The following is an 18,770-nucleotide window of genomic DNA, read 5'->3' on the forward strand; positions in this document are numbered from 1 at the left end:
CTTGTGGACGAGAACACGAAGCCCTGGTAACTGCCCAGGACAGTCAGTGGAATGATAAGAGTCAAGAGTCAGACTCAGAAGACTGACTCCAGAGTTTGTGCTCTCAGCCCAACCCTGCCCCAAAGCAATGTTCTGCCTGAAGAGGGGTCCTTAGGCCATCACACTGTCAAGACTGATACTCCATTGCCTTCTGACCTAACTGGGCTCCTATGCTGACACCTTTTGTTCAATCGCTCAATCATGTCTGGTTCTTTGCAACCCCATGGACTACAGCTCGCCAAGCCTCCCTGTCCTTCACCATTTCCCAGGGTTTGCTCAAACCCACGTCCATCGAGTCGGTGATGCCATCCAACAGTCTCATCCTATTGTTCCCTTCTCCTCCTGCCTTCAATCTTTCCCAGCAGCTTCACTTTACGAATACAGCACCCGAGGCCCAGAACATCAGTTGATTTTTCTCTTTAAATTCTGTAAGTCATGCAACTGAGACTAAAAGCAGAGTCTACAAATTGCATCAACCCAGAGACAGCTTCATTAAGATAGTTTCCCTTACTGGTTGACTGACAACGATCCCTAACATTTCCTGAGTGTTTGCATATGTTAGGCACCAGGCTTAGTGCTCTGGGGTGCTATCTCAGTTCATAATTTGCTTGCACTGTATCACAGGAGGGCCCTTATTCTGCATTCTGAGGATGCCTGGAGTCAGTCTCCCTCTGGCCAGGCCCCAGGTTTCTCTCTGGAAGAGTCCGCCCCTTTTATTTACATTTGCAGTGGACTCTGGCCCCCATAGCCAGTGATCCGTCCACGTGGACAGTGAGGACTCAGCAGGGCCACTCATTAGCCCCACCAGAAAGAGCCGCTACAAGGACATCCTGAATAGAAGCAGCAGCCGTGTGAGGCCTCCTCCGCGCCGGATCACAGGAACCTGGGCTGGAAAGGCTGAGAGCGCGGGGTCTGCAAGGGGCAGGCCTGAGGTTTCTCCGCAGGGATTCTGGCGGGGCCTGCCAGGGCCCATCCCACGTTTGCTCGCTAAGACCACGTGGTGCCGCTGTCCTAGGGCCCGACCACACGTGCGGCGCCTTCAGCGGGAGGACGGATAAGGCGGACGACAGCGCCACCTGGTGGCAGCAGTCAGTCAGGCCGTCTCTGAGCCGACGGTTCGCAGACGCCCGGGAATGGACGGGGGTGGGGGCGAATGGAGGGCCTCACGGGCTTCAGGATGTTTCCTCACAGGCTCATACTTATTTGCTGGGTTAGTTTTGTATTTTCTTTGTTAAAGCAGCAAGAGCAGGAGGACTTAAAAGATTCAGTTTCTTTGGTCTACAGAGAAGACACTGGGCTTTCAGCTGCAAACCAAAGACCCTACTAAAATCCGGCAGTTGGCTGTAAACGAGGGCAAGGAGAGCTTCCGAGGGCCTGAGGCAGGTGCAGCATCAAGACGGGCTCCTGCTCTAATGCTCCACGGCTGGGGAGGCCTTCCAGGAGGGGCAGGGCGTGGTCCGGGGTGAGGCTGGGCTCTGGGGGGCTCCGGCTCCCTCTGGCTCAGCAGGCCAAATGAATTCTCGATTCTGTGAGGGCGCTGCCCACTTCCTCAGCAAAGCCCACGTAATTTCTCCTGAACAGACCCTGGGCGTTTCCTGCCCCATCCCTTCCCCGCCTGGAGGCAGAGTCGCTACCCCTGGCCGGATGCCACACTCCCAGCTACCGCCTGATGGGCTCTGAGGGGAGGTGTCAAGGCACCGCGTGCTTTGGAGGGAAGGCTCCAGGTCATGGCGGGAAGAGACCAAGAAGGACATCTGCCCGGCCACAGCAGTGCCCTCAGAGCACTAAGCGCCCGGCAGGACTGAGATGACAACCGAGGTTGAAAAAAGATGAGACCACTCGCAGGTCCCAAATGAGCCCGGAGCAGAGGACCCAGTGTTACCCCAACTCCCCCAGCCCCGCTCTGCACGCCCGCCACCCTTTGTTGTGCAGGAGACCCCGTGTTAAGCCCACTCCCTGGCCCCGCGCCCCCACCGCCCTCGGCCGTGCTCACAGGGCTGGTGGTGTCTTTGCCGAGGCTGCCCTTGCTGTTGAGGCTGCCGATCTCCGTCTGGGAGCTGGACTGTGACATCCCCTCAAAGAAGGGCCTGTGGATGGCAAAGAACCACAGCCAGGGTCAGTCAGGGGCCACCAGGCCCCAGAACAGCGGCTTGTGGTCAGCCGGGGAGAGCTGGTGTTCTAGAAAGACTGAAAACCCGGGCTTCAAGGATGTTGGGAGGAAGAGACACAGCAGAGGCTGGACAAGGAGGGGCCCGGACTGAAGGACTGCAGAGAGTTCTAGGGGGCTTCTGTCAGTTAAACAACGACCTCTATCCAGAGGGCTGGAGGTTCGTCAAGGGTGAGGAGCCAAGATCCCCTGGTCATGGGGGAGGGGTCTGGAGACAGTGCGGCCTCGGGAGGCCGGGGTGCAGGCCTCACCTGAGCTTGGGCTTCGGCGTGCTGAGGACGCTCTCTGTCTCCTCCATCTCGGGGCCACTGTCGCTGGGGTTATACATCTCCAGGCTGTCATACAGTTCGTCCAAGTCTTCTTCCACTTCTCGAATCTGCTCCCGGGACACATGTTCCAGCCCGAAGCCCACCTGTGGGAGAAGACAAAACCTCTGAGCTGGGGGCTACCCCTGTTCACAACATGGAGACAGGCAACTTCTTCCCACGGCTACCCTGCCCAGTCCCCTCAGGGGACTTGCCATAGCTTCACCCTCCTCAGGGTGGTCCTGGTGGCCCTTCTGTGATCTGACCCTGAGAGCAGGACATGGTGAGGGCCAGGGTTCCCCCTCAGTGCCTCCCTGGTGCTCCCCACCAGGACCCAGCGTCAGGAAGAGGAGCGGGAGCGAGACCATGCTTTTCCAGAGAAACAGGCTGGAGAAAACTCGGAAGCCTGGGACCCTGGCAGGCTCCTGCTGCCCTCCCCTCGAGTCCACAGGGGACAAGTCTCCAGTCTCAGTCCACTAAGGAGACAGCCTGTGAGGACCGGCTCCGGCCTGCGAGAGCTCGGGGGTCGGGGGGATACTGCTTCTCTAGTGGCCAGTTCCTGACGCCACGGAGAAGGCTCCCACCTCAGATTGCTCCTCACGATGTTCCCCTCGGGGCAGGACGGAACACTGAACAACGGCACTGCCAGACACCCTACACCGGAGGCCTGGAATTAACCCACGGCGGGGAGGACCAGGCGCCCCGTGTTCAAAGACAGCGGAACCTCGGGCGCCACCTGTCAACCTCGCCTCCTTCCAAGTAGCTACCGCCTCACGTGGGGGCCTGGAATCTCGCCTCCCAGTGGCAGCACCGACTGAGCCCCGGGAACCAGGGCGACACTCCAGAATTCCACTCACAGTCCGGCTCGGGAGTAAGGGCTCGTACCTCGTCTGAAACTTTAAACCGCTTCAGGAGGGCCACAAACTTCTGCTTGATGTTAGGTTGCTGTAGGGACAAAGCCACAGAGGTTCTCAGCCAGCAGCCCCATGTGGAAGGCGATCACTTGTTGGAAGGGTGACCGAGGGCCCGCTTTTGTAAAAAGCTGGGGGAGGACACTGGTGGGGACAGTCTCTACCCTGGGACCCCACCCCACCCCAGTAACTCCCCACCGTCACCTCCTGCTCATCCCTTTCTCTAGTCTTTCAGAAACCCGGTGCTGACGGGTGAGCGCCACCAGTATACACACAGGCTCCTCAAACTCGACGTTTTTCCGTGCATCCCCTCTCTGGGTCCCCCAGTCACCAAGGCTGACCTGGAATCTCGCCCCCCACCTCACCTCCCGGCCCAGGGCTGCTGGCCCCTACTCTTGTCCACCTGCTTCCATCCAGCCCCCCTGGAGCCACAACCGCCCTCCACCAGTCCCCTCCACCCCACCTCCAGTCTCCTTCCCTCCAGAGTCCACGGTGGCTGCTCCACAGGCAGATACCCCCAGTCACTCCCCAGGTGATGGCCTTTGAGGGCCCCAGAGCCTCTTAGCGTCACTGTGTGTCCACTGAGGGCTGGCACTGCCTATCCCCAGCCTCGCCCACCATTTAACCCCTCACAACCCGCTTAGGTGGGAACTAACTGCTTCAGTTCAGTTCAGTTCAGTCGCTCAGTCATGTCCGACTCTTTGCGACCCCATGAATCACAGCACGCCAGGCCTCCCTGTCCATCACCATCTCCCGGAGTTCACTCAGACTCACATCCATCGAGTCAGTGATGCCATCCAGCCATCTCATCCTCTGTCGTCCCTTTCTCCTCCTGCCCTCAATCCCTCCCAGCATCAGAGTCTTTTCCAATGAGTCAACTCTTCGCATGAGGTGGCCAAAGTACTGGAGTTTCAGCTTTAGCATCATTCCTTCCAAAGAAATCCCAGGGCTGATCTCCTTCAGAATGGACTGGTTGGATCTCCTTGCAGTCCAAGGGACTCTCAAGAGTCTTCTCCAACACCACAGTTCAAAAGCATCAATTCTTCAGCGCTCAGCTTTCTTCATAGTCCAACTCTCACATCCATACATGACCACTGGAAAAACCATAGCCTTGACTAGACGGACCTCTGTTGGCAAAGCAATGTCTCTGCTTTTCAATATGCTATCTAGGTTGGTCATAACTTTCCTTCCAAGGAGTAAGCGTCTTTTAATTTCATGGCTGCAGTCACCATCTGTAGTGATTTTGGAGCCCCCAAAAATAAAGTCTGACACTGTTTCCACTGTTTCCCCATCTATTTCCCATGAAGTGATGGGACCGGATGCCATGATCTTCGTTTTCTGAATGTTGAATTTTAAGCCAACTTTTTCACTCTCCTCTTTCACCTTCATCAAGAGGCTTTTGAGTTCCTCTTCACTTTCTGCCATAAGGGTAGTGTCATCTGCATATCTGAGGTTATTGATATTTCTCCCGGCAATCTTGATTCCAGCTTGTGCTTCTTCCAGCCCAGCGTTTCTCATGATGTACTCTGCATGTAAGTTAAATAAGCAGGGTGACAATATACAGCCTTGACGTACTCCTTTTCCTATCTGGAACCACACGACTCTGCAAAGCTGTGTGTGTGTGGTGCCCTCCTGCTGGGCCTTTTATATGGTAACTTCTGCCTTGACTAAACCTTGGCCGCAAATCCATGTGGTGAAGGCCTGTTGACTCTCAGAAAACCCGGCGTCTCTCGGCATCTCGCCCGTGAAGTTGTCCAGCTCAGAGTCGTTCACTTCCCCTCTACTGCCGTGGCGGCCCTGACACAGTACTCGTCTGGTGCCGGCCCTACACCGTCACGGCCACTCGTGAAAATGTGTTTTTGTCAGTGGACACTGTGAGTTCCCTGATGGCACAGACCAGGCCTTCCTTATCTCTCCGTGTCCGACCCCAGCTCTGGTGACTAGTCTGTGGCTACCAGCACCTCCTGACTGGACGGCAGACTCGCCACCTGGGGATGGAGGAGACTGACTTGTGAGGGCGACTGAGCTGGGCCTTCGGGAAAGGGCGGGGCTCCCGTCGGCAGCAGGGCACCCGAGCAGAGGAAGACTGGGAGCCATGGTGACCGAGACGCAGGACCGTTCAGCCAGCGCGCCTAAAACAAGTGCTGTCGGTGGAGAGAGGACGAGTGTGTACAGGAGACAAGAAGGAAAGAACAGTTCCTCTCAAACTCTGACTGGAAAGCCCTGCAGTTAACAGCAGCAACAAAAACACCCTCGGGGGTGGCTATCAAAGGAGTGCGGAGCACTGGTTGAGTGACCGGTGAGGCTGGATGGACAGGAAGAGGCGGCTATAAAGCCCCAGAGGCACCCAAGGGAAGAAAATGGGACTTCTCTGTGGCTATAGCGCAGGAAAAAAAAATTGGCGGGAATCAAAAAAGAGATGCCTCACCCATCATCAAAGCACAAGTGGGGCTGGAGGCCGGGACAGGCCTCACTTGGCCTAGGAGCCCAATCAAGGGTGAGAAGCCTGAGGACAATGAAACGGTTCAAACGTGCTCTAGACGTCGCTAGAGCCCAGGGACAGCCCAGGACGCCTGGAGAGGGGACAGCATGTCTCACAGTGGACCAGGCTCAACCAGGCTCAGACACACACACTGGGAAGGTCTGGCCTCTGCTTATTTCACTCCTGAAGGTGGCGGGAATCTCTGCTCTCAGGGTCCCCAGGCTGGCTCTGCCCAGAGACGATCAGGATGCCTCTGGGGACTGATGAAACCGGAAATTTCTCTTCCAAAAGTAACACTTGTGACTCTCCTACACTTTGGCACTGGAGCCCAGAATAGGTCAGATTTAACCTAGAAATTCAGGTATTAAGCATCAGGAGATGCAAGAGATGCAGGTTCGATCCCTGGGTCAGGAAGACCCCCTGGAGGAGGGCATGGCAACCCACTCCAGTATTGCTGCCTGGAGAATCCCATGGACAGAGGAGCCTGGTGGGCTACATACAGTTCATGGGGTCACAAAGAGTCGGACACGACTGAGTGACTGAGCGTGCTAGTATCTCAGTCCAGGAGTCTAATTTCACCAAAAGCAGTGGCTCCTTAGGAAATCTTATGCAGGAGACAGATTCCATGGGCATTTGGTCTCTAATGTCATGGATCTATTAAGGCAGGCATGATATCAAGCCCACAGTTTCAGGCACTAGCCTATTATTTCTGGGTAAGTTCAACAAATGATCTGAAGTGGAGATTCTCCTAGAGAGGACTGGACTTCTCTATGCAGTGGACAGTATGAAACCCACAGTGATCACCTGGAGGGGAGGCAGGCTGTCTGAGGGGCTCTGCTCCCCAAGGAAGCATCTGTTCCAAAGCCTACAACAAAGTTTCTCAACCTTTCTTCTATCCTAAGAGAGCCCGAAGAATGTGACAGACTGCCATCAGGAATGCCGGTTCTCTACCACAGTGATTGGTGTTGGAGGAGGTGGAGGTGCTGGTGGAGGAGAATGTGGTACCAAGGGGTGTATCAGAGCCTCGAGCGGACGGCCCTGTGTGGATGTTATTGATAAAAAGAAAAAGCTCCCAGGAAGTCTGAAAACACCACTCCCATCCTACCCCTCCCCTCTCAGCCCTGACTGGAAATCTTGGTGGAAGCGTTCCCCGGACCTTGGCGGCTCACCCTTGTGATGGCGGACGTAGAGGTGAGTTTCCTCCGGGTCTTCTTTACTTTCCGCAGATCCTCGTCCTCGTAGAACAGGTCCTAAGCGGGCAGGGGATGGAATGAGGTTGGGAAACCCCAACCCCAGGAGGTTCTGGAGGGTCTGGAGGGGCTTCCCAGCCGGCGTGTGTGTGAGGGGCTGTGGGAAGTTACCTGGCCGTGCAGCGGGTCATCACTGCCCTCCTGCTCCGATGAGAAACTCTCCTCCTCTTCCTCAGAGTAATTGTCAACATCAGGAGAACGGTCTGGAAAACAGACACCTTAGTAAGAGAACCTCGCAAGGGGGAGACCTGGCCTGGCGGGGGCCTCTGGCTGGCTGGCGTCCCGCGATCCTCAGGTGGCGATTAGCCTGGGGTAGAGGAGAGGGCCCCGGCCCCCTTTTATTTTCAGGGACCCCTAAGCTCCTCTTTCCCAGGAACACTGTATTTCCCAGGGTGGAGATCTGGGGGTTGGGCAGGGCTTTCCGACACCACTCATCTTACCAGACAGCTTGGATTTGATCCCCTCGTGGTCGATGGGCTGGCTGGACAGGGAGTAGATCTTTATTTCTGCCACGGGCACGGAGACATCCTTTACGTTGCTGTGCAGGCCGAGCACCAGGGCGCCTTCGTTCGGGTGTTGCATCACCTACGAGCACAGGCGGCCATGGACGTGCCTCACGCAGAGCCCCGAGTGTGGTGCGTTTTCACAGATCCCAGCGGACATGCGAGCCACCGGGAATGGCATTCTGCTAACACATTTTCTTTCTCACTCTCCCTCGCCTGCTCTTCTTCTATTGCCTTCAGCCTCACTTTACCATTTTTTGGCTGCGCAATTCAGCCTGTGGGATCTTTGTTCACCGACCAGGGATTGAACCGCTCGACAACTGAACCTCGACAACTCAGCAGTGAAAACACAGAGTCCTAACCATTGGACTGTGAGGGAATTCCCTTGTCTCACTTTATTTTTAAAATACTTCTTTATCTGTTTGGCTGTGTTGGGTCTTAGGTGTGGCATGTGGGATCTTTCATCAGTGAGCCCAGGCTCAGGAGTTGCAGTACGAGGGCTTAGCTGCCGCATGTAGGATCTTAGTTCCCTGATCAGGGATCGAATCCGTGTCCCCTGCATTGAAAGGCAGATTCTTAACCACTGGACCGCCAGGGAAGTCTCTGTGGTCTCATTGTAAAACTGTCTCCAGAAGTGCCAGTCACAGTTCTGGTCGTGTGCAAAGAGATAAAAGTCAAGGCCTGAGATACAAAATGGCTGCTCCTCTCTAGGACTGCAGTTAAGTCTTTCACAGAGGAACCAGCTCTTAGGCTCAGCGGTGGGGGTGGCGCCTGCAGACCGTGGCCACCTGTGCCTGGCAATGAGAGAAGGACCTAAGGGCTCAACACGGCTGGCGAGACACGGCGTCCACAGCCTTTGCAACCCCAGGTCCTTGTTCTGATACAAAACATGAAGATGACGGAAAGATGCGCTGGGACTACCTCACCTTTTGTCGTGGCTGCAAAATTTTTTCCTATTTGAAGTATGAAAATATAGAAATACGTTTTAAAATTGATTTGTAGTCCCTTTCTTCTTCCCCTTCATCTGGGCTGAGAAGATTTGCTGCGCATACAGGAGAGCCTCACAAACAAACAGACTGAAGGAATGGAGAGGAGAAAGGCTGGAGGAGCCCAGGGGTGCTGACTGGAACTGACTGGAATGTGAGCGCACATCTAAGGATTAATAACTGACTCAGGCAAGAATAATTAACAGAAACTAAAACTACGAAGATATGAGCAAAAAAGAGACTGTTACAGAGTCCTCAAACATCTGCCTATAAAATGTTTTTTTTCATTGCTAAGAACAAAATATGTGTTAATTAACTTTATATTGGAAATGCCGGCATACATCATCTTCAATTAGCCGAGCGATAAGACAGCCTCACCAGTAACAGGACAAGTCGACTCGGAGTGCTGCCTGCATTACTGTTGTGGTAACTCTGCCAAAAACCTGGAAGCTGAACGTGATCTTCAGAAAACATCAGACCAACCCGGATAGAGGAACATTCAATAAAGAAACCAGCTTGTCCTCTTAAAAAAATGTCAAGGGCATGGGAGACATGGGAAAAATCTGAGGGACTGCAGGTCAAGGGAGACCAAAGGGACAAGCAAATGCAGCCCACACTCCCAGGTGAAGCCCTGGGCCTGCGAAGGACGTTCCCGAGCCACGTCAGTGTCCTGATCTTCATGGTGGGTGGTGCACACACGTGAGAGTATTCCTAAGAAATTGACACAGTGCATACTAATGTGTGGGCTTCTCAGGTGGCTCAGTGGTAAAGAATCCGCCTGCCAAGGCAGGAGATGGGGGTTCGATCTCTGGGTCAGGAAGACCCTCTGGAGGAGGCCATGGCCACCCACTCCAGTATTCTTGTCTGGAGAATCCCATGGACGGAGGAGCCTGGTGGGCTACAGCCCGTGGGGTTGCAAAGAGTCGGACACGGCTGAGCGACAGCAACTGAACAGCAACAACATATTAACGTGTAATGGGGCATCCTGTCTGCAGCTCACTCTCGGTGGCTCAGAGAAGTGAGCAACACGCACACGGTGTGCACAGGCGAGAACTGAAAGGCAGATGTGCCAACACCGGAGAGTCTGGGTGCAGGGCAGACGGGAATCCTTCTTATTATTAGAAGTGTTCTCTGACATTTTTAAAAAAGCTAAAGAAAAAACTTTTTGTGAGCAAGGAAGTACTGGATAAAAAGAGGCACGTCCTGGATTTCCAATAAAATAATTAGTTTGTAACCTGGAATAAAACAGCCAGGGGGTGGCAGGCTTGGAAGAGCCCCAGCTGGGCCGGGGTCTCTCTCAGGCTCTGAAAGCCCACCCTCTCTCACCTCTGCCATGTTGATGAGCCCCACGGCCAGGGTCTTATAGCCCAGGATGGTCCGGTTCTTGTAACGCTTTCTCCTCTGCAACATGATCTGCAGCTTGTTGGCATCTCGCTTTAGGAAATGAGGGTACTGCCGGGCACAAAACAGAGACAGGCAGTTAGTCAGAGAGGGAGGTCCTCAGTGGGGTCTAGTCCTGCTGGAGGATGCACCAGCATCCTCTGCTTCCCTGGCTCCCCTCCGTATGAGGGGGTGATGGGGATCACTGGCTCCCCTCTGTATGAGGGGGTGACGGGGGTGAGAGGGGCATCTGGTTCTGCCCAGCACCGGGCTTCCACTCTGCAGCTAGCGGTCCATACGTGCTCTGAAACATGGCCTCTTTCCTTGCCAGGTGATCGAGCGTTCAACCTGGGCTACTGGGGTTACGAGGAGAGACAAGACGTACGAGGATGGATAAGGAGGAGAAGGGATGGGACGGAGGCTGCAATACGAGGGCAAAATGAGACTGAAGGAGCACGCTCTCCTTCGGGGAGCGGGGACACAGATTACTAGGGAGAGGAGATGGGGAGGACTGTGGTAGACGACGGGGCCAACAGCCCAGGCCAAGGAAAGAGGATGTGATGCACACTAGTCCACAGGATGGAAAACGGCAAGGTCCCACTGTATAGCACAGGGAGCTATAGTCACTATCCTGTGACAAACCAAAATGGAAAAGAATGTGAAAAAGAATGTATACATAATACAGGAAACAAACAAGAAAAAGGAGAAAGTATAGGTATGTGTACACAAAATGGAGTCACTTTGCTACACAGCACAAATCAACACGTTTTAAATCAACTACAATTAAAAAAAGAAGAATGAGACATGGTGTACTTTGCAGCAGCCCATCCAGGTCTCAGCACCCGTGGTGCAGCGGCCTCAGAGATGGCGCTGGCCATCCAGGCAGGCCACAGAAGCTCTGGGTGACATTAAGCCATTGGGCTGTTCTCGGATCAAATGATCTCCAGATCAGAGCATCGTTCGAGACCAGGGGGATATGGCATATTAATGACCTAAGACAGAGCAGGTTCTCACCTGAAGGGAGAAGGTTAACTGGAGCTCTGTCTCCACTAGTCCACTGGCTGGAAGGATGATTTCGTTGGAGCGAAGAATCCTTTTTGAACCCTGAAACCAAGACAAAATAGGTCAAAGCTGCATCACCAAAAATCAGACCAAAAGAAATACTATGCTTACAAACAGCACCTAAACTCTACGAAGAATCTTACCAGTTCAGATATTCCATCAGTCTTTGCTGTACTTGATTAAAATCAAGCCACTACCGTAGACATGATTTTACATTATGCTGTTTACAAAGGGTTTTCACATTAAAATGACATGTTACTGCACTTGAGTTCTCCTTTCCCACTGCCCCTGAGGGAGAGGCAGCAAGGTTGCCCCAAAGCATGGCAGTTCACCCCAAGGCGTGGCAGTTCTCCCTGAGGCTCCTCGGCCACCCTCCTCCCATCTGACTGGCCACGCTGTCCTCTCTCTGGGCCTTTCGGCATGCTGCTTTCTCTTCCTGGGTCCTCTCTCATGCTTAAACACACAGCTCACCAACTCACTTCCCAGTCTCAGCTTTGATACAAATTTTCCCCAGGAACTTTTGCTTTAAGCACCGTCCCCACTAAACCTTGCACTGGGTTAGATACCCTAGTGTTTTTCGTTCTTAAAGAAAAATAAAGTTGGGCTAAACTGTTCCTCAAAGTAAAAAGAGACCAGCTGGAGGTCTGAGGAATGACAGTAAATTTGTAAAAATTACTTAAAAAAATTAAGTTTAATTTAACATGGTGAAGTGACCAGATCTCCAGCACACCGATGGACGAGTTAGTAAACGTGACACCCGTGTAGCCCACATCTGTATCAAAATGTACAGGATCTCTATCACTCCGGGAAAATCCCTTGGACTCCACTCTCCAGTCAGTCCTGCACCCCTCCTCAGAGGTGAGTGCTGCTGACTCCTCTCACCAGAGATCTATCTTTCTTGCTCTAAAATACCACATAAATGGAACCACACGGCGTGTACTATTTGGGTGGCCTTCTTCTGCCCAACATTTATAATGTGTCTGAGGTTCACACAGGCTGTTGCGTGTATCACATTCCCTTGGACTGCCCAGCAGAATCCTGTCCCACGAACGTACCACGCGTGGCTCCCACTGTCCTGTTGCTGAACATTCACACTTGGGGCGTTTCTAGTTAGCAATCACTACGGCTAAAGCTGGCATTCTGATTTTCATGTGTTTGTTTATTTCTATTTTACTTTTGTTTTCAGCAGGTCTTGGTTGCCGTGTGTGGGCTCTTTCGCTGTGGTGCGCAGGCCCTGCACTGGCGGTGCTCTGGCTCCAGTAGCAGTGCACGGGCTTAGCTGCCCTGCAACATGCGGGACCTTAGTCCCTGCTGGGGCTCCAACCCGCGTCCAGTTGCATTGGCAGGTGGATTCTCAACCACGGGACTAGCAGCGAAGTCCCAAAGCTACCACTCCAGTACAAGTCTGTGTGGAGGTATTTTTTCTTGGACCCCTAGCAGAGGGATGGCTGGGCCTCAGGGTAGACGCACTTGTAGCTTTATGAGAAACGACTAGACCTATTTCTAAAGCGTTGCTGCCATTTTCCACCTGCAGCTGCAGAGTCCGCAACTTGTGGGCAATGGGCGTGGTCTGTCCAGGACGCATGGATTCTACTGCGCATGTGCAGAGGACCACTCCGCGGCACATCGCGTCTCCCTGGTGACTCATCCTCTGCAGCGCCCTCCCAGCCATTTATTGGTCGTTTGTAAATCTCCATTTATGATGAGCCTGATCAAACTTCTTTGTCCGTGTTGTTCATCATGTTACTCGATTGTAAGTTTTTTTAATTTGTACAAGAATTTGCCAGATACATGAATTGTAAATATTTTCTTGCCTATTCATTTTCTTAATAGTATCTTTTGATGAAGTATTTAATTTTGATCTTTTTTTTTCTTTCTATGATTAGTGCATTCTGGGTCCTAGCTAAGAAATCGTTTTCTAATTCAAGGTGGTGAAGTTATTCTGCTATACTGGAATAGGTATTCTGCTGTTGTCCTTTAGAAATGAAACTTTTAGTTTTTTTATTTTTATTTTTTTTAGAAATGAAACTTTTAGTTTTAATTTTTAGGTTTCTTACATATCTCTAATTTTTGCTTTTATAAAATGCAGGTTTTGGAAAATGCAGGAAGAAAAATTTTCTAAATGTAGTATTTCACAATGCTTTTATAATACCATTATATTATGCCAATTAAAAATAATAACCTGGAGAAGGAAATGGAAACCACTGCAGTATTCTTGCCTAGGAAATCAGCATGGACAGTGAAGCCTGGTGGGCTACAACCCACAACGTAGCAACTAAACAACAATAACAACAACAAATAATAAAGGAAACTCTGCTTCATGTATTAGATAACACTTTTTGTAACCTCTATTATGACCAAGAGTCTTGACAAAGTTTTCACCTGAATTTATTTAGGCTCTTAGGATTTAAGAAGTCTCTGGACAATGAATCCGAGAAATGCTAAGAATCCAAAATGTGGTTTATATATAGCAGTGGTTTCAACCAGGGGTAGGAGACATTTGGCAATGTTTACAGATATTTTTTGTTGTTACCAGTGGGGGGTGTGTGTGTGTGAGTGTGATGTTTCTAGAGGGGAGAGGCCTGGGCTGCTGCTGACCAGCCTGCAGGGCACAGGACGGCCCCACGAAACTGCTGAGAAACCCTGCCCCCTCTGCTGCTTCTAGGTGTGACCGCAGGGCTTGGCGGTGGGAGGGAGTCCTCCCTGCTCCTCAGCATCAGCTCTACAACACTCTCCCTTCCACCTCCCCCAAGTCCCACTCTGAGTTGCTGCCACTGCCTCTCTTCTTGGCTGTTGTTGTTCTTTCTTTTTTCAAATTTTTGTTGTTGTTGTTCAGTCACTCAGTCATGTCCGACTCTTTGCGACCCCATGGACTGTAGCATGCCAGGCTTCCCTATTCTTCACCATCTCCCGGAGTGCTAAAACTCATCCATTAAGTCGGTGATGCCATCCAACTATCTCATCTTCTGTCGTCCCCATCTCCTCCTGCCTTCAATCTTTCCCAGCATGAGGGTCTTTTCCAGTGAGTCAGGTCTTCACATCAGGTGGCCAAAGTACTGGAGCTTCAGCTTCAGCATCAGTCCTTCCAATGAATATTCAGGACTGATTTCCTTTGGTTTGATCTGTGTGGACTCTGGTTTGATCCAAGGGACTCTCAAAAATCTTCTCCAACATCACAGTTCAAAAGCATCAGTTCTTTGGTGCTCAGCCTTCTTTATGGTCCAACTCTCACAAGCATACATGACTACTGGAAAAACCATAGCTTTGACTATACGGACCTTTGTTGGCAAGGTAATGTCTCTGCTTTTTAATACTCTGTCTAGGTTTGTCATAGCTTTTCTTCCAAGGAGCATTTATTTTTGGCTGCACTGAGTCTTTTTTAAAAAATTAATTAAATTTTGGTTGTGCTGGGTCTTCACTTCTGTGCTTGGGTTTTCTCTCGTTGTGATGTGAGGTCTTATTGCTGTGGCTTCTCTTGTTGCAGAGCACGGGCTCTAAGGCACCAGGCTTCGGGAGTTGTGGCACATGGGCTTAGCTGCCCCCCAGCGTGTGGAATGTTCCTAGATCAAACCTGCACCCCCTGTACTGGAAGGCAGATTTGTAGCTGCTGGACCACCAAGGAAGCCCTGTGTTCATTTCCTGACTTCAGTCCATCATGCACTGTTCCTCTCCCCAGCACCTGTCCCACCCTAACAGTTCATGGTTTTGACACGTGCACTTTCGGACACCCCAGCCTCTAAACCCCTCTCCCAGGGGTCTCGTCCTCACCGTTGTCTGAGTCCTGCACCCACTTGATCACACTCTGGACCTTATCATTACTGATACTGATGACTGAATCTTCTATGTCACATGACCTAGTCTCTGATCCCCACTTCCTGTTCTTTTGAGCTCATTCTCTCTGGTGTGTCAACAACAATCCTTCAAACCCACTAGGCCTACGACCCAGTGATCCTCCCATGTTTCACTCCTCCTCATGCCCGCTGTCCCCTCTGCTCACTGCTTGGCTGAAATGCCACCATCTGGACAAGCGGTCCCTGCCCACCCCGAGGGCTTCTGCCCGCTGCTGTTCTCCGTGCTCACCAGGCTGATTCCAATGCTGTATAAATCCGGTGGCACGAGCTGAACATGCCTGGAGAGAATCAGATGATCTGCTCTCTGTTCTGACTTTGACTTTATGATCCCAAACGTGACGTGGGCCTGCGGGGCTGCCCGGTGATCACATTGCATTTTCCCCAGTCTGGACACTCGCCCCTTCACTCCATCCTCACGCCCCAAACACCTCCCCACCCCTGCCTTCACGCTGAGCTAACAGCCCTGATTCCCACTGTGCCGAGAAAACTGAAGTGACAGGAGAAGAGCCCCTGCCACACGAGCTCTGGCCACATCTGTGTGGCCACAATTCCCCTCCTCGGTCACACCGGGGGGCTCCCAGCCCCCACCCCCCACCCCACCTCTCACCTCCTGCTCACTGACTCCAAGAGGCTCTTCCAGTCATTCTTTCCTCTCGCATACAGTCAACTTTGCTCTCTCTTCTGGATTATTTCCATTAGCAAACAGGTTACTGATATTTCTCTCATTAAAAAAAAAATCCTCTCTTGTCCCCACATGCCCTGCTGGTTACCGCCCCACACCTCGCCTTCCTGTTACAGCAAACTCCTCAAGAGCCGTCTATTTTTGCTCTTGAAGACTTCTCTCGTTGTCTCCTAGCTGCGCTCCATCAGCCCTCCTACCTGCACTATTCCCACCACGGCTGCCATCCTCAGAGTCTGAGAACCTCCATGGGGGATTCCTCTTCCTCCACTGATCTGAGTTCTGACAGGGCCCGTCACTCCCCCTCCGGCCCCTCTTCCTTCCCGTGGCCTCCCGCACACCGCACTTTCCTGGATTTCCTCTCGCCCTCAGCTGTTCTTTCCTGGTCCCCAGGTCAGGTCCTTCCTTTGTCCCTTGGCCTCGATCTCTAGACAAGCTCTCTTCTCTGTATCCACTCCCTCCAGTCCCGAGGAGTTCATCCATCTTCTGGTCTCAGATAAGCTGACGACTCTCCAAACTGTCTCTCTCCCAGACCACTCTTTCCCGAACTCTAAACTCGCACAGTCAACTGTCTATTCAATTTCTCTCCTAGGATGTTTAACAGCCACCACAGATACAATGTGATGGGCTGAATTCCTGGATCTTTCCCCCTAAACCGGCTTCACCCACAGGTTTCCCCATCTCACTTAAAGGCATCTCCACCCTTCCAGTTGCTGAGGCCAAAGCTTGGGTGCCGCCCTCATCTCCTGCCAGAATCACTGTCAGAGCCTATCAGCTGATCTTCTTGATTCCTCTTTCTCACTGACAGCCTGTTTTCCACATAACAGCCAGAACAATCCTATCACTTCCCTGTTCAAAACCCTCCAAGTCGGGACTCCCTGGTCATCCAGTGTTGAAGACTCTGCACTTCCAACGCAGGGGTGTAGGGAGTATGGGTTCAATCCTTGGTTGGGGAATGGGGAAATGCTGGAAACACTAGAAACAGTGACAGACTTTATTTTTTGGGGCTCCAAAATCACTGCAGATGGTGACCGCAGCCATGAAATTAGAAGATGCTTGCTCCTTGGAAGAAAAGCTATGACAAACTCAGACAGCATATTAAAAAGCAGAGACATTACTTTGCCAACAAAGGCCCGTCTAGTCAAAGCTATGGTTTTTCCAGTAGTCATGTATGGATGTGAGAGTTGGACCATAAAGAAGGCTGAGCATCGAAGAATTGATGCTTTCAAACTGTGGTGCTAGAGAAGATTCTTGAGAGTCCCGTGGACTGCAAGGAGATCAAACCAGTCAGTCCTAAAGAAAATCAATCCTAAATATTCACTTAGGGGACTGATGCTGAAGCTGAAGCTCCCATACTCTAGCCACCTGATGTGAAGTGCTGACTCACTGGAAAAGACCCTAATGCTGAGAAAAAGACTGAAGGCAGGAGAAGAGGATGACAGAGGATGAGACAGTTGGATGGCATCAACAGACTCAACAGCACTGAGTCTGAGCAAGCTCCTGGAGATGGTGAAGACAGGGAAGCCTGGCATGCTGCAGTCCATGGGGTCGCAAAGAGTCAGACACGACTGAATGACTGAACAACAAATGCTGCAGAGCAGCCAAAAAATAAACAGAAAAACGAAACCCTCCAATTCACACAGAATAAAAGCCAGAGACCTTCCCATCGCGGCATACACCCCATCCCCCGATCTCTCTGCCCTCCCCTCCTCTTCCTCTCACTCCCCTCCAGCCTCAGGCCCTCCTCCTTTCTCTCCATCCTGCCAGCACCTCCCTGCTCAGGGCCTCGCCCTGGCTTCTCCCTCCAGTGCTCTTCCTCTAGGTATCTGCACAGCTTCCTCCCTCACCTTCTTCAAAGTCCCTGCATGAAAGCCATCTTCTCAGTGAGGCCACCCGTGACCACCACATAACTTCCTCCACCCCTGGGCGTGCTCCATCCCCCACCCCCACTGGGACGCATCATCACCTTCCAACAGCAGCGGCCCTCATTATCTGAACTCTCACTATCTAAATGTGTGCTGTAAATTCCCGTAAACGTTTCCATCCCAAATGCGTTATCTGAACCGCAAACTTGTGAACCTATGTGCGCCGGTAAGAGGATGTAGATGCAGGGCAGCTTTCAAGGGCACAGCCAGCTCTGGCACTTTCAGAGCCCAGCACAGTACTAGTCTCGTCTTTACTGCCCTCCAGCAAAGATTCGGCTCCTCGTGGGTCCCAGAATTTGCTTCTTCCAGGTGCCAGGCACTATCAACTTGGGTCCAAATTCAAAATTATCTTCAGTATCTTTTTAAATCTGTAGCATCGTATATCTTCATTTGCAGTACAGAAGCAGAACAGTTTGTGTCTGATACTATAGTACCACTGACATTTGGGATTGGTCTGGTGGCTCAGATGGTAAAGAATGTGCCTGCAATGTGGGAGACCCAGGTTTGATCCCTGGGTTGGGAAGATCCCTGGAGAAAGGAATGACTACCCAGTCCTGGAGAGTTCCAGGGACAGAGGAGCCTGGTGGTCCATAGTCCATGGGATCACAAAGAGTCAGACACAACTAAGCAACTAAAACTTTCACTTTCATAGTACCATTACTTATGACACATAAAAATACCCATTAATGAGTCTTAATGTATTAAAGATTAGGTTACTAGTGTTTTAAATGCTTATTTTTTAAATAGAGAAATTCTTGGTGGATTGTTGGGCATTCCCTGGTGGTCCAGTGGGTGTGTGTGTGTGTCCACATGTATACACCTACATATATAGACACACACACCCACGTATATACATACATATATATATATAATTCTAATCTTCACTTGAAAACTCAAATGTCATTTATTTTACTGGCCAAAAAATATTCTCAGTTGTCTCCCCTCAAAGTGACAGGCTCACATTGTTCATTTTCAAGAAACAATCTTCCAGATTCCTGAGTCTGAGTAACAGTTTGTCTGTAAGCCCTTCTTGCGACACGAACAGTGTTATGTGAAATAGCAGCTACTTCAAGACACAGCTCAGTCGTCAGGCAGCTTCCTCCGTGAAGCAGGAGTGCTGTGTGCACATCTCCATTTCATCACGCAGACTATTCAGAAGGCGTGTGCTCCAGGGCTGAGACAAAATAAATGAACAATTCTTACTGTCCTTCAAGGACATTCTTAAGCAAA

At 51.5% G+C, this 18,770-nt stretch overlaps 1 protein-coding gene across 3 annotated transcripts in view; it reads right to left on the bottom strand.

The window, feature by feature from the left end:
* Positions 1-18,770, bottom strand: part of PACS1 (phosphofurin acidic cluster sorting protein 1) — a 149,759-nt gene that overhangs the window by 16,941 nt on the left and 114,048 nt on the right. For all 3 annotated transcript variants that reach the window (XM_027532783.1, XM_027532785.1, XM_027532784.1), the window contains 8 exons: positions 11,038-11,127; positions 9,970-10,095; positions 7,595-7,739; positions 7,266-7,357; positions 7,074-7,154; positions 3,397-3,456; positions 2,458-2,618; positions 2,033-2,126 (listed from right to left, as the gene is read on the bottom strand). In XM_027532783.1, coding sequence (XP_027388584.1) covers positions 2,033-2,126; positions 2,458-2,618; positions 3,397-3,456; positions 7,074-7,154; positions 7,266-7,357; positions 7,595-7,739; positions 9,970-10,095; positions 11,038-11,127 — 849 coding nt within the window. The remainder of the gene's footprint in view (positions 1-2,032; positions 2,127-2,457; positions 2,619-3,396; positions 3,457-7,073; positions 7,155-7,265; positions 7,358-7,594; positions 7,740-9,969; positions 10,096-11,037; positions 11,128-18,770) is intronic.

This window comes from Bos indicus x Bos taurus, chromosome 29, assembly GCF_003369695.1.
Source record: "Bos indicus x Bos taurus breed Angus x Brahman F1 hybrid chromosome 29, Bos_hybrid_MaternalHap_v2.0, whole genome shotgun sequence".
NCBI classification, from domain to species: Eukaryota; Metazoa; Chordata; class Mammalia; order Artiodactyla; family Bovidae; genus Bos; species Bos indicus x Bos taurus.